This window comes from Silene latifolia, chromosome 9 (genome assembly GCF_048544455.1).
Source record: "Silene latifolia isolate original U9 population chromosome 9, ASM4854445v1, whole genome shotgun sequence".
Lineage (NCBI taxonomy): Eukaryota > Viridiplantae > Streptophyta > Magnoliopsida > Caryophyllales > Caryophyllaceae > Silene > Silene latifolia.
In genome coordinates, this window is record NC_133534.1 from 2,243,262 (window position 1) to 2,256,142 (window position 12,881).

General features: G+C 37.2%; 1 protein-coding gene across 1 annotated transcript; it reads right to left on the reverse strand.

The window, feature by feature from the left end:
• Positions 1–1,381: 1,381 nt before the first annotated feature.
• LOC141598663 (uncharacterized) lies at positions 1,382–10,766 on the reverse strand. The gene is made up of 7 exons (XM_074418377.1): positions 10,180–10,766; positions 7,576–8,692; positions 6,601–7,059; positions 4,722–5,967; positions 3,448–3,818; positions 2,308–2,864; positions 1,382–2,191 (listed from the first exon to the last, which is right to left on the reverse strand). Exons 1-6 carry the CDS (start codon positions 10,707–10,709, stop codon positions 2,358–2,360), a joined length of 4,230 nt encoding a protein of 1,409 aa, XP_074274478.1. The 5' UTR covers positions 10,710–10,766; the 3' UTR covers positions 1,382–2,191; positions 2,308–2,357.
• Positions 10,767–12,881: the final 2,115 nt, after the last annotated feature.

Below are 12,881 nucleotides of genomic sequence, written 5' to 3' on the forward strand. Positions count from 1 at the left end.
CATTTGTTATCCTTTTTTTCTATTTTGGGTGTCTCATCAATTGTTGTTTTTTTCTATTTTAAGAATGAACTTGTTGAGCAATTTGAGCATTCACACCCAATTTGTTCCACTTGTCATATTAGAACAAATTGGGTGTGAATGCTCAAATTGAAAATTGCTGCAAATTGACTGAGACGGAGGGATTGTAAGTATCCTCTATCTACTAGTAAAAGAATAGGCGATTCTATCATTTTCCCGCCAAAAAAAACATATTCTCATAAAAGGAAACTAAAGATACTTATGTTCATTCATTAAATAAATACGTTATTGCTCTTTCATGTACACATTTTACTCATTCATGGACTTTTTTTCATAATTTTTCCATTACATGCCCTTTTTCTAAAACATCAAAGTCTCTCTTCTTCTCTTTTCCCTCACTAAAAACTAATCTAATCTTTACCAAAATCATCAATTATGCAAAACGTTTTGTAACTCAACACATTAAATAAGTAATTATTCTAATTGCATCAATAATTCATCAATTTTCAAAATTAACTACATACAAATTTAATTAGGCAAAATTTTACAATTAGGGTTCATAAGTCATGGTTGGGGTGGTTGGCATTGGGGCATCTGGTCTCCGAAAGTGGATGGGTAGGGCAGGGGTCGTCGATGTAGGGGCAGGGTATGGTGGTTGTGCGGCTGAAATAAGGAAAAGATGGTGGTCGTGGGTTTAGGTAGGGGGAATAGTGCATGATGGCAGGTGTGCAACGATGGCAGTAGGGACGGAGGCGCGGATAGAAGATGGTGCGGTGGGCGATAGGATCTGGGTGGCGCGCGTTTGAGGCAGGAGGGAAGAGGGGTGGTCTGATGGTGGCAGGGGAGGGAATGAAGGGGTTCCATTTGTTTTTATCTTTGTTAGTTTCTACTTTCTATGAGTGGTAGGTCTGGGAGGGTGGTGTATTGGGCGATGGGCAGAGGAGGAGCAGTGAGACTGTGGTTGTTAGGGTGGTGGTGGTGAATTAAGAACAAAAAAAATGGTAGTGAAATAATAAGGGTATAATGGTCATTCATGTCCATGATCGAGTAAATCATGTCCATGAATGAGCATAACCCAATAAATAAACTAACAATTACAATTTAATTCATCTATTATATTTCCATTAAAATTATTCTTTTCATCAAATTATATTCTTTTCACTAAACTCTAAAATATAATTTTATTTAAAATAAAATAAAATTGATATAAAACTATAAATTGCTAAATCTTTTATTGATCCTATTATTAGATGATGAATTGACCCATATTCGGTATAAAACCAAAACTAGAAATCGTTGTTATTTACTTTAGTGACAAAAAAATGAAAAACAAAAATATAAATTGAAACTCATTAACTTTATGCTATAAAAATATTTTCATTAAAATATATTTCAATTTATTGCTCAATTCTTCTTAACTAATTTCCAGTTCTAGCTTTTATTTATCAAAGCAAAATAAAATAATGAGAAATGTAAAGCATTACAAGGTACCAATATTATACAAGTAATTTTATAAAAATATTAAACTAATAAAAGGTATTAATTTAATGAAACTATCATGTCCAATTGGTCGGCCCACTCTTGGCATGCCACGCTGTCACACAATAGACAAGTCATGTGAAGTGGTACTCATGACCTGAATTCAAACGCCGTCTACATGTTTGTCCTGGGAGCACCCTTTACACCAAAGAAAACTAACAAAGGTTCGGGACTGTTGCATCAGTTCAATCAAGGTTTGGCGCAAAATTACTCAAGGTTTGGTCAATTTTGTCAAGTCTGGACAAACATACAACAACAACAAGAACATTAGAACAGTGCCTCAATGGCTCCCCTTGTGTTAGCGACACAAAGAGGCTGTTTCCGAATGACCCAAGATGAAAATTGCGTCGAGAACTGAATCAAAGGACCACTACTTCACAAGAGAAAGAAGTGCAGCCACTTTAGTGAGCCATTTTGCTTTATTCCATCATAATCCAGAACCAAAGAGTAATGAATCTTTGGCTCCATTGGAAACATGGAGAAGTCTCGACAAACATAAGCGAGAAACATACGTTTCAACAAGGACAGAATGAAACAGAAACTTGAGATCTATATACGTTTCTCCGCGGATCAAAGTTGGTTATCTTTTGTTCATCAATTTTCATTGTCGACCATTTTTGCATCGTCTGATTCACTGCAAATTACAGATACCGTAGAACATTGTAAATCTGGTGCACATCAAGTCTTCTAATCTACTCGGACACAATGTAAAGCAGTACAGTAAGAACATCAACCATACTGAACACGTACCTGTTCATCCACCACCTTCAGAAACAATTGCCAATTCCAGTCATTTCCGATCACAAGGATTGGAAATAGCAAGCAAGTCTTTCGGTTACAGACTGTTGTGCAATCGGCACTGAGTCTTCATTCCCCACATAATCATCATCATTTTCGAACACAAGAAATATACCCCACTTTTTTAGCTCAACCCCACTAGCTATTTGGCTCATCTGAATTATATGTATTGTGTCACCTCCTCTTAGCCTTGCTACCAAGGCTTCATAATCTTTAAATCTACAGAGGTAAACCTGATCATCTACTGTAATTGGAACTCCTTGTAAAATTAATGCAACAGTATGGACAATCCGGTTCTGCCTAAGAATCTGAGCTTGAATGCAGACAATATTGGGCAGTTCTGCACACATCGTATCTAGCTTTTTCAGGTCCACGGAAACCACAACAGCGACAATGATGTTTTTAATGGCGATGTTCGGACGAGGTGTGAAAATGACCGCCTCTTGAGAAAACCAATCAGGGATCTCACTGCCAGGAATACTCAAATTGTTCAAGTTTCTCAGAGTAACCTGCACATGAATCATTTATGACAAAGGTTCAATTCCTCTGAACTGAAATATGCACTAAAGTTGTACTATAGTTCTAGCAAGTGTAAAAACATCTGAACCGGACTAACTAATGGCTTGCTCAGAATGGAGGCCCTCCCTTCATTTATTGGGATGCACTACATTTTCTTATTTGGTACATTCAAATCAATTCACTGTTTCTATTTTTCGTAATAAAGAACCCACAAAAACACTCCCATAAAGGCCATCCTAGGATTAGAGGGTAATAGTTACGGGATAATATTTACCCACCAGTCCCCAGGATTATGCATTACCGTTCTAAAGTCATGAAAGAGTAATATTTCCCCCACTGCCCCTTTCACCTTCTATTTTTCGTAACAAAGAACCAACAAAAACATTTCCACCCGTTTCTCCTTTGTTTTCGCTTAACAATTATACCTAATCCAAGCAAAGCCGTAATATGAACTAAACTCTGTGTTGATATGAAAACATCAAGTTGCGGTTCACTGAATTATAAAAATCCTTTGATAAAACATTCATACTCCGTGGTATATATAATGAATGCATGAGCAATAGGAGACTATACCCTGCTTAGTCTTCTTTTGACAGCTGATGCACTTGCAGTACAGCTACCCATGTACAGCCTTCTCAATGCCTTCAAGCATTCAAGGCCTGGAACATCGGTAAGTTTGTAGCAGTTTGCAAGTTCTAGCTCTTGTAAGCGATCAAGGTTTGAGAGGTCACATATACTTTCAAGTGCATAACAATCTGCACATCGTAGGAACACCAAAGTAGAAGGAAGCCGAGGTAGAGACCTCAGATTTTCACAGTGACGAAGTAATAGATTCTTCAAGAAATGAAGTCCTTCCAGCGAGGAAGGGAGACTATGAAAACTGTTGATCCCAAGGTCCAAAATCTCCAGCTTGGACAGCATGACAAAATCATCATGTATTTGACCTGAAATTTTGCATGAAACAACATTACCCCCAGTATATTAGAAAGATCCTGCCGATGGCGAGGCAAGGAAGGTTGGATGTGCTGGTCTGACTCCTTTACCTAAGGGTGTAGCCGAGCTCTTGTGGAATGTGGATTTAAGGTCGGCTAGGAAATTTTGAGCTCGAGCACGGTTCAAAGAAGGCTCTAGCTCGTATGAACTTAAAATCAACTTGGAAATTTGGACTCCAGCTTGGGATCAGGGAGCTCATCAAGCTTTAAAATTTGAATCTCAAGCACGGCTCAGAAAGGCTTGAGTTTAACTCGAGGTCAAATCAAGCTTGGTTAATCACTACGGAATATTTTCTTTTAGGTTTCACTTTTGGAAATCTATTCAAAAGTATATATTACCATATAACACTGGAAAAAAAAAATTAATTACAACCTAAAATCATGTATAATTAAAATAAATATAATTATTCTTTCAAAAAAAAAAGAACTATAAAATATTGAGAATGAACAAAAAGATAAAAATGAGCCACAACGAGCTTCCGATTTAAGTGTTACTCAGATTGGAGCTCGCAATTGGATCTGATTTGGTCAAGCTCAACTGAGGCTCGGATTAGATAACGGTTTAAGCGAGCTCGAGTCGAGCTTTGACTGAACCAAATACGAAGGTTCATCGAGCGAACTCGGCTCAGTTACACACTTACACCCCTAGTCCCCTGCATGTGATAAAATAAAGAGGCTATTTCTAAATGATCTATGCTGAAAATTGCATCATGAAGAGCATCATGCAAATACTACTTCATACTTCAGAGTTTAGAATACAAAAGGCAGACACAATTAGTGAGCTATCTTGCTCCCCTCCATCATATTCCAAAACAAAAGTATAGCGAGCCTGAGCCTTAATGGGAATAGAAATACCTGAAATGCTGCATCCCCGGGCATGAAATTCTTCTAGACGAGAGAGGTTGCAGAAATTAGTAGGAAGTACATTGACGATCTCATGTAGGTTCTCTAGAGTGAACTCACTCACTGCATTAGCAGACACATCTCTTGTTGGAGCCAGGACTGCCTTCTTCATCTTTAATACGATTAAACCTTCAAGCATCCCAAAACTTTCAGGTAAAACAGTGACACCAGTATCCTCCATCATAAGTATGTGCAAGGATTTCAATGCTCCTATGGAGTTTGGTAGTCGGCGTAGCTCACGACACTTATTCAAGTTTAACTGTGTAAGATTCTTCAATCCCCCAATGGACTCCGGCAATTCTTGTATGGCAGTCTCAATTATCAAAAGAATTTCGAGATTTGACAATTCACCAATTGATTCAGGCAATCTTGCAAGCGATTTGCATTTATTCAGATCAAGCTTCCGGATACATGTTAAGGAACAAATTTCATCTGGGAGATGTGTGATTGATGTGTTGTCTAGCTTGAGCTCAGTGACGAAAGTGAGTCGTCCTATTGAACCAGGCAATTGGGATAAGGAACTGCATTGTCCAACTGACAGGACCCTCAAATAGGATATTGAACAAATTGATGAAGGAAGTTGTTTGATCGAACTACCAGTCAAGTGCAACTCAACCAGGGATTTCAGGCTTTCTACTGAATCAGGAAGTGTGCCAAGTGACCGGCAGTGGATGAGACTTAGTTTCTCAAGGCTTGACAATGATCCAATAGATTCAGGTAATGTTTCCAGCTTTGTGTGATTAAGCGAGAGATCTTTCAGAGAGCCCAAACTTCCTATCCGTGGAGGCAGCTGTTTTAACAGATTGCATCTATTTAGACAAAGTACTTCTAGCTGTGTGAGATGACACAAATTTTCAGGGAGATCTGCAATTGCTGTACCATCAAGCAGTAGTTGGATCAAGGACTTCCAGCTTCGAACGTCATTTGGTAGTCCTCTAAATTTGGAGCAGTCAGACAAAATCAACTTTTTAAGGCCTATCATTCCTGTGATGTCACTGGGAAAATCAACCAAGTTTGTGCATTGTCGTAAGTCCAAGTGAACTAAGGAACTCATCTTCCCTAGTGAATCGTGAATCTTAGTCAGTCCAACACATAGCTCAAGTACAAGTTTTTGCAAATGTCTATGGCTTGACATGTCAGGTAGAGTAGTTAGACGGGGATTGCGGGAGAGATTCAGTACCACTAAGTTACAAGCCACCTGCAAAGTAAGAAATTTCACATTTAGGTCATGCTTGGTAGACTGTAATCGCCATATCAATAAAACTCATTAGCAGGTGTCAGCTAAGTTAAACGATAAAGTCTTTAACAGTTCATTGGTAAAGTCACTGAAGGTCGTACCAAACCCACCGGGTTTATTTGATCTTAGTACAGATATAGGGAGAGGGAAAAACTTTATGAAGACATGAACTGACGACCATGACATGAACTGGTGTAATATGATTTTACTCCTTCATCCTTCTTCTTTGCTTTCATCTTCACTCCTCATGTTGATTTAACTAAAAACAGACTATCAAAATAGCCTAAGATCAACTGTTACAGAGTTGATGCCAGCTAAGCTAGCTGTTTTTTTTAGGTTTAGAGGGAGCCACAGGCCCACAAGGGCGATTTTGATACTGACGGGATTTGAGCCCGGGTCATGAGCACCACCTCTCATGACTTTACCAATTAAGCTAGTTGACAATCTTGACATTTGCAAAGCTAGCTGTTAAAGTCATTGACTAATGGTAAAAATGACCGTGCTTCCAAAACCGTCAAGTCATCAACGTCAAAATTGCACCTATGTCTCTCTTTCCACCGTAAAAAAACAGCTGGTTATAGAAAGACTAAATACCTTGTTGGAATACCGCAAAGGAAAAGCTGAGGACCATAGTCGTTGAATACCCCAGCAAGGCCAACCTGAGGACCATAGTTGTTCAATATTGCTTTTTGAAACATCAAGCACGCGAAGTTCTTCAGGTATATTTTTAGAAAGAGTCTTCTGAGAACATCCTTTCCATTGCAGGCACCTCAGCTTAGAGGGGATATATTTCATGTTTCCTCTTAACTGTGAATGATTAATTTGCAGTAGTTTCAGGTCGTTCATTTTTGCAAATGATTTCGTATAAAGAATGGCATTGTCATTTTCATCCGAGTTTCTTCTTGTAAGGTCCTTGAATTTTTCAGATAGGTAGTTGAAGGCAGTAGTGATGCTGGGATTTCTCCGAAATGCATACCAGTTTAATATATCAATTGGTACATCATTTGAAGGTTCTTTAATATCAAGAACAATGCCACGAATTGTTCCTGTAGCCTGTAATCAACAACAAAATGTATTTCTTCAAAAAAAAATGTAGACAGCTCCTTAAAGATGCTAAATTGTTAGATTATGATTAATGAAAAAATAATGGGTATTAGATACAAGTAAGCCTGCATGAGACTGAGTACTCTTTATGTCCCTCCATAGTCCCTACCAGTAGTTTACATTTTCTTTTAGATTAGTTTTTTATATGCCCACATTGAAATGGGCTAGGGTGTTGCATTATCTCGTTCTCTACCACACAAAACATGCCCTTAAAAACCCAAACTATATTGACACTATACCCGACAAAAGTGACTCTACTCGAACCTGAAAATAATCACCCCATGTAGACAAAAATGCCAGATGATATAATCCAAAAATAACCCTGCTTCAAAATTACTCTACCCACCTCAAAATGACCTAATAGAGTGCACCTAAACTATTGACTGGAATTACGAAAGGGGGAGTTTATGCTTAGAGCTCAAAATGGATATCAGTCTCATGCAAGAATTTTTATATTAGAATTACCTTTTCATGCCGGAGAACATGCCTTATATCATCAGAATCCCAAAGTCTGCTTCGCTTTCCAGGATCATCAGAGTTTTCGTCCATAACAATTTGCTTTCCCATATCCCTAATTTGATCATGCATCCACAACTTATTCCGCTCAATTATTTTCATTAAAGATTTTGTAATAAGGTTTTTGATTGCTAACTTACCCCTTAAACCACACCACTTTAATATATCCACCACGTCCCCTTTCTTCATTTTCATTTGAAGCAACAAACATGATATATCTAGGAATGCAGTCTTATCGTTGAGATCAAGAGCATCATAGCTGATTTTGAGCACACCCTGAAGTTTATCAGGTCGAATGTTCCTCAGTTTTAGTAAAGAATCCTCCCACTCACTCATTGTTTTCTTAACCAACGATGAACCAAACACTTCTAGAGCCAAAGGAAGTCCATCTGTTAACTTAACAATTTCCTCAGAAATTTTCAGATATGCTGCTGTAGGCTCTGTTCTTCCCAAAGCATGAAGACTAAACAGTTCGAGTGACTCGGACTGACTTAGCTTCTTTGCCTCATGCAACTGATCATTATTATCATAAAAATGACGTACTACTTCCATGTCTCTACTAGTAATAATTACCCTGCTCCCTTCTCCAAGCCATTCACGAACGATGCCAAGACTTTCAAGTTGGTTTGCGTGAGACACATCATCTAACACTACCAAGACTCGATTCTCATTAAGTTTTTCCTTGATTGCTTTTTTCGCAAGACTTTCTTGCTCTTCTAATCTTACTGCCCCAGAAAGATCTTTTAAAAGTTTATTTTGTACACTCAAAACTCCCCCTTCATTACCCAACTGTTCTCTGACATTGGCCACAAAGCAGCGTCTTTTAAAATGAACTGTTAGCTTATTGAAGGCCGCCTTAGCCAGGGTCGTCTTGCCTATACCTGGAGTTCCATGAATACCAAGAAACTGAACATCATTGGAGACTTTGGAGTGAATATCCAACTTCTCCAGCATTTCATCAACACGAGAATCCAACCCAACTGTGATTTTTCCCACATATTCTGGAATGTTCTTCAACTCTCCCACAACCTGCTTCACTATGCGTTGTATGACCTCCTGGTCATCACTGTCATGTAGCAGACATTCAAGCCGAAGCATGTTAGAAAAATTTCCATTACATCATTTGCCAGCTAGATATTTCAGATTACATTACTGTCATATACTTCATACCATGGTACAATGCTATGGTAAAAATCACAGTAATGCAGTTCAGCTTGCATTTCTGAAGTCTAATACTATGGCTTACTAGCAGAACAGTCACAAATTAATGTACTAGCACAGTTCACATATATGGATATACTGATTTGCAAGGAAATACAAAAGCATTGTATTAAGTAAACTAGCAAATCCCGCTTGACAGAAACTCGTAGTCAGGATTCTTTAACATGGCCTATGGAGGTCCAAACAATTGCCTAGATCGGGCTATAACGTGGAGTACCGATATATATCTATTTTGTAAGTTTTGATTAAGACGATCTCACCTTACTCTTTCCACACTCAAGAACCCATGACAAAGTGGCTTGAACCTTGAATCAATGGTACAATATCCTTATAATAGCCAAACCAACAAAAAAACTCCACTAAAAAAATGCTCAAACCATTGTCCCCTATATGTCCCATTAATCATCCAACTCAACAACAGTTAGTCCTTTTTAAGACGGTTTTATCAGTCTTAAGATTAAAACCGGTAAAAGAACATCTCACTATAATAGATAAGATAAACTTTTTTGCTAGTCTCTATGTATTACTCCCTCCATACCAGATCAATGGTAACACTTGTCTAATACGGCCGTACCATACCAATGGTAACATTCCTTATTTGGCCCACAACATTACCAAGTTATCCTTATACCTTTTTGATATTTACACAAAATGCCATTACATACCCCACCTATCAACCCACAATTACATACCCCACCTGTTTTTTTCCCTCTTTACCCCTGCTTTACCCTCTTTTCTTAAAAACCCCATTTTTTACCATGTTACCATTGGTCTGGTATGGAGGGAGTGTGTTTTTGTATGATTTATCTTATTTAACTCGTCTTAAGTTTGACTCATTTTCGTGTAAATTTATTTCACTTATTTCTACTTTTCATTTTTCAATATTAACCATATTTAGATTGGAACTGATAATCAATTGAGTCAATTCCAAATTCCAAGGCTTCCCAAAGACTGGTATTGTTTGGTTGACCGTTGTAATACAACTCTGTAAGCATATCGAATTCATGTGAATTAAGTTCCCTCATGAAACTTATGTGAATTTAGCAAAACTGTTTGGTTGCCTACAAGAAAGAATTCAATTACACACGAGTTTCCAATTACCTAGGATCGGCGGAGGCAATTCAATTCATGGGATTTCCTATTTTCTACATTTTTCAAGGGTTAACCAAATGACACCCAAAATATCTCAATTACGGAATTCAATTCTAATTCTAGATAACAAATCCATCCCATCACAATGACAACCAAATAACCACCATAATTTTGCGTTTCAATTTTGAATAACATCCGAGATTATAAAATTGAAATAAATGATCGAGACGGAGGGAGTACCTATCAGAGTGACAAGGATAACCAGAGATATTACCAGCATCCAACAAAGCCTTCTTCCACCTTTGTTCATCATGTTGACTTTTTTGGTATTCATGAACCATTGACCAAAACCCTTCCCCAAAATCCCCCTCCTGCCACCGGATATCCGACGGTTGAATCCGATAAAACACAGGAATAACCCGTTTCCGACACTCGAAAATCTTACAAAGTTCATCAAGACATCCATAAGAACCACCATAATTAGCTGAAATAATAGCAACAGCAATAGCAGAGTCGATAACCGCAGCTTCAATTACATCATCCGTCTCGATATCGCTACCGCGGATGAAAACTCGTAGACCTTTGGCTTGGAGGGCGGTGTAGAGGGATTGTGTGAAGGTTTGACGGGTGTCGACGCCGCGGAAACTGAGGTATACGTCGTAGTTAAGACGAGTTGTGAGTAATGATGGTGGTAGGTACGGTGGTGTTTCGGTGGTTAGGGTTGTGCATCGTGAGGTGGATGAGTCGTCGTCGTTTGGTGTTGTTGACATTGTCGTTTTGGAGGGAGATTAAAATGAAGAAGTGCGGAAGTTGGAGTGTGGAGGGGGGTCATGGGTAAATTATACCATGCACCCAGGAGTATGGTGCATGGTACTCCCTTTTTTTAACTTTTTTCTTATAATAAATAAATTATAAATTTAATAAATTAGAAAATAATAAAAAATATGTTATTATTCATAATTTTTATTCCTCTACAAATAGAGATCATATTTTATATATTTTGTTATTTATTTTATTTTTCCTCACATATTCACACAACGTAATTGACATATTCATATCATATCAACATAATTTTTTTTTCCTTAAATTATTTTGTATTATGCGGTTTTGGTATGAAATTAAACGTTCATGATTATTGTTCAATATATTTGAACAAATAAAGTCGGAGTATTCACTAAACTATAAATGTCATATTCACTAAAGTGAAAGTGAATATAATATAACCATGGGATGAATATCACACCACATAATACATATTCATCAAACTACACTTTCATATTCACTAAACTGAAAGTGAATATGATAGTGTCCTATTGTGAATATCGCACTTTAAAGCACATATTTATTAAATAATATTTTCATATTCACTAAACTTAAAATGAATATAATAGTGTCATATCGTGAATGTAATATTACGTAACACTTAAATTGAATATGACTGTGGTAACTTTTCTTAAAAGAGGAAGTTAATTTTTTGTTTTAAAATTTTAAAAGGAAAAAAAAGCAAAAAAAAAAAAAAGCAAAAAAAAAAAAAGGAGGAAGTTGAGGATGAGTGGGGAGTGGGGGTTGAAGGGAGTATGTAGTATCCTACACATGGGTGTAGGATATAAGAATTGGGGGTCATGTGGTGTTTTTTGAGTGATGACTATTCTAGGTTGACCTTGTCTATAACGGTCGAGGACTCAAGGGTGTGCATACTGCATAATTCGGTCTGACCGGGAAATGATCTCGACCAAAATTAATAATTTTGGTACGGTCACTGGTCCAAGCTTTTTAAGGATTTTGCTTTTCGGTTCAGATCGAATAGGCCGAAAGGACCAGAATTTACTATTTAACTTTTCTTCTTAGATTAGTGTACATAAATAAATAAAAATATAAATGTTGCTAAAATAGACTTAATTTGTCGTTATTATACGTAATACAGACCGTCACAACTCACAAGCTTGTGACCTCTCGCACCCTTCCTCCCACTTGCCCTCTAACTTGCTTGTGAGAGGTCACAAGTTTGTGACGGACATTTACCGTCACAAATGAGAATTTGTGACGATAATAATACATTTCGATCTTTTATAAAGTTAATGTGAGTAGGCAAGTAGGGACAAATTTCGATCCAACCGGTCCGATATCAAATAAGAATTTTCATATCCATAAATTTGTATTCCGCTTCGAAATTTTTTATTCTGCTCTAGTCTCTAGTTCATAAATTTTTGTGATTTCCGTTCCCGTCCCGTCCGGACAGATGCACAACCCTAAATTAGTAGTAAAGCATTAACGTTGATCTTCTCAATTTTCTCCTTTTTTCCTATTACTTTTTAGCAGTTCAGATTTTATTTTAAGACAATTTAAAGATTGCAATATCAAACAATGGATGGTGATAAATTGGAAAAAGTTAGAGGAAGTAAACAAGAAACGGGAGGATCTTAATTTCTAAAATACATAAAAGAGTGATATATGTAGGTTAGGCCCTTTTTTTATACTAAAACTATCTGAAAATGAACTAAAACGAGCTTAATTTATATAATTTGAATTGAAGTGCAGTTAAGTATACCAATGAATTGAATTAGATTTATAGTTTATGAACTAAATCTAACTTAAGTAAAATGAGTATGAAAGAAAATTCAAGTTCAAAATAACGCGAATTTATTTTAACTTGCAATTTTGTGAAGTTTTATAGGAGTATGTATTTTGTATCTGATGAGTCATAATTATATGAAACAAACTAGATAATTGCCGCCTCCCTGTGGATACGATACCCGTCTTACCACTAGTTTTTTTTTTTTTTAGTGTTGACCAAGAGTATCCCCTACCGACAGATGGGGCAATCTTATTCGGGGTACTGAAGGCAATTCTGAAGGCAATTTAATGGGTTGACCCCTCCCAAGATTGGCGTTTTCATTCGCAAAAGTCATAAATCGAACCTCTGACCACTTATTTAAGAGATG

Excerpts from the sequence above, each read along its gene's own strand:
- LOC141598663 (XM_074418377.1), bottom strand. The coding sequence starts at position 10,709 with ATGTCAACAACACCAAACGACGACGACTCATCCACCTCACGATGCACA. Across the intron at positions 7,060-7,575 it reads ATGTTCTCCGGCATGAAAAG|GCTACAGGAACAATTCGTGG; the intron begins GTAATTCTAATA and ends TGTTGATTACAG. Across the intron at positions 5,968-6,600 it reads CTTTGCGGTATTCCAACAAG|GTGGCTTGTAACTTAGTGGT; the intron begins GTATTTAGTCTT and ends CTTACTTTGCAG.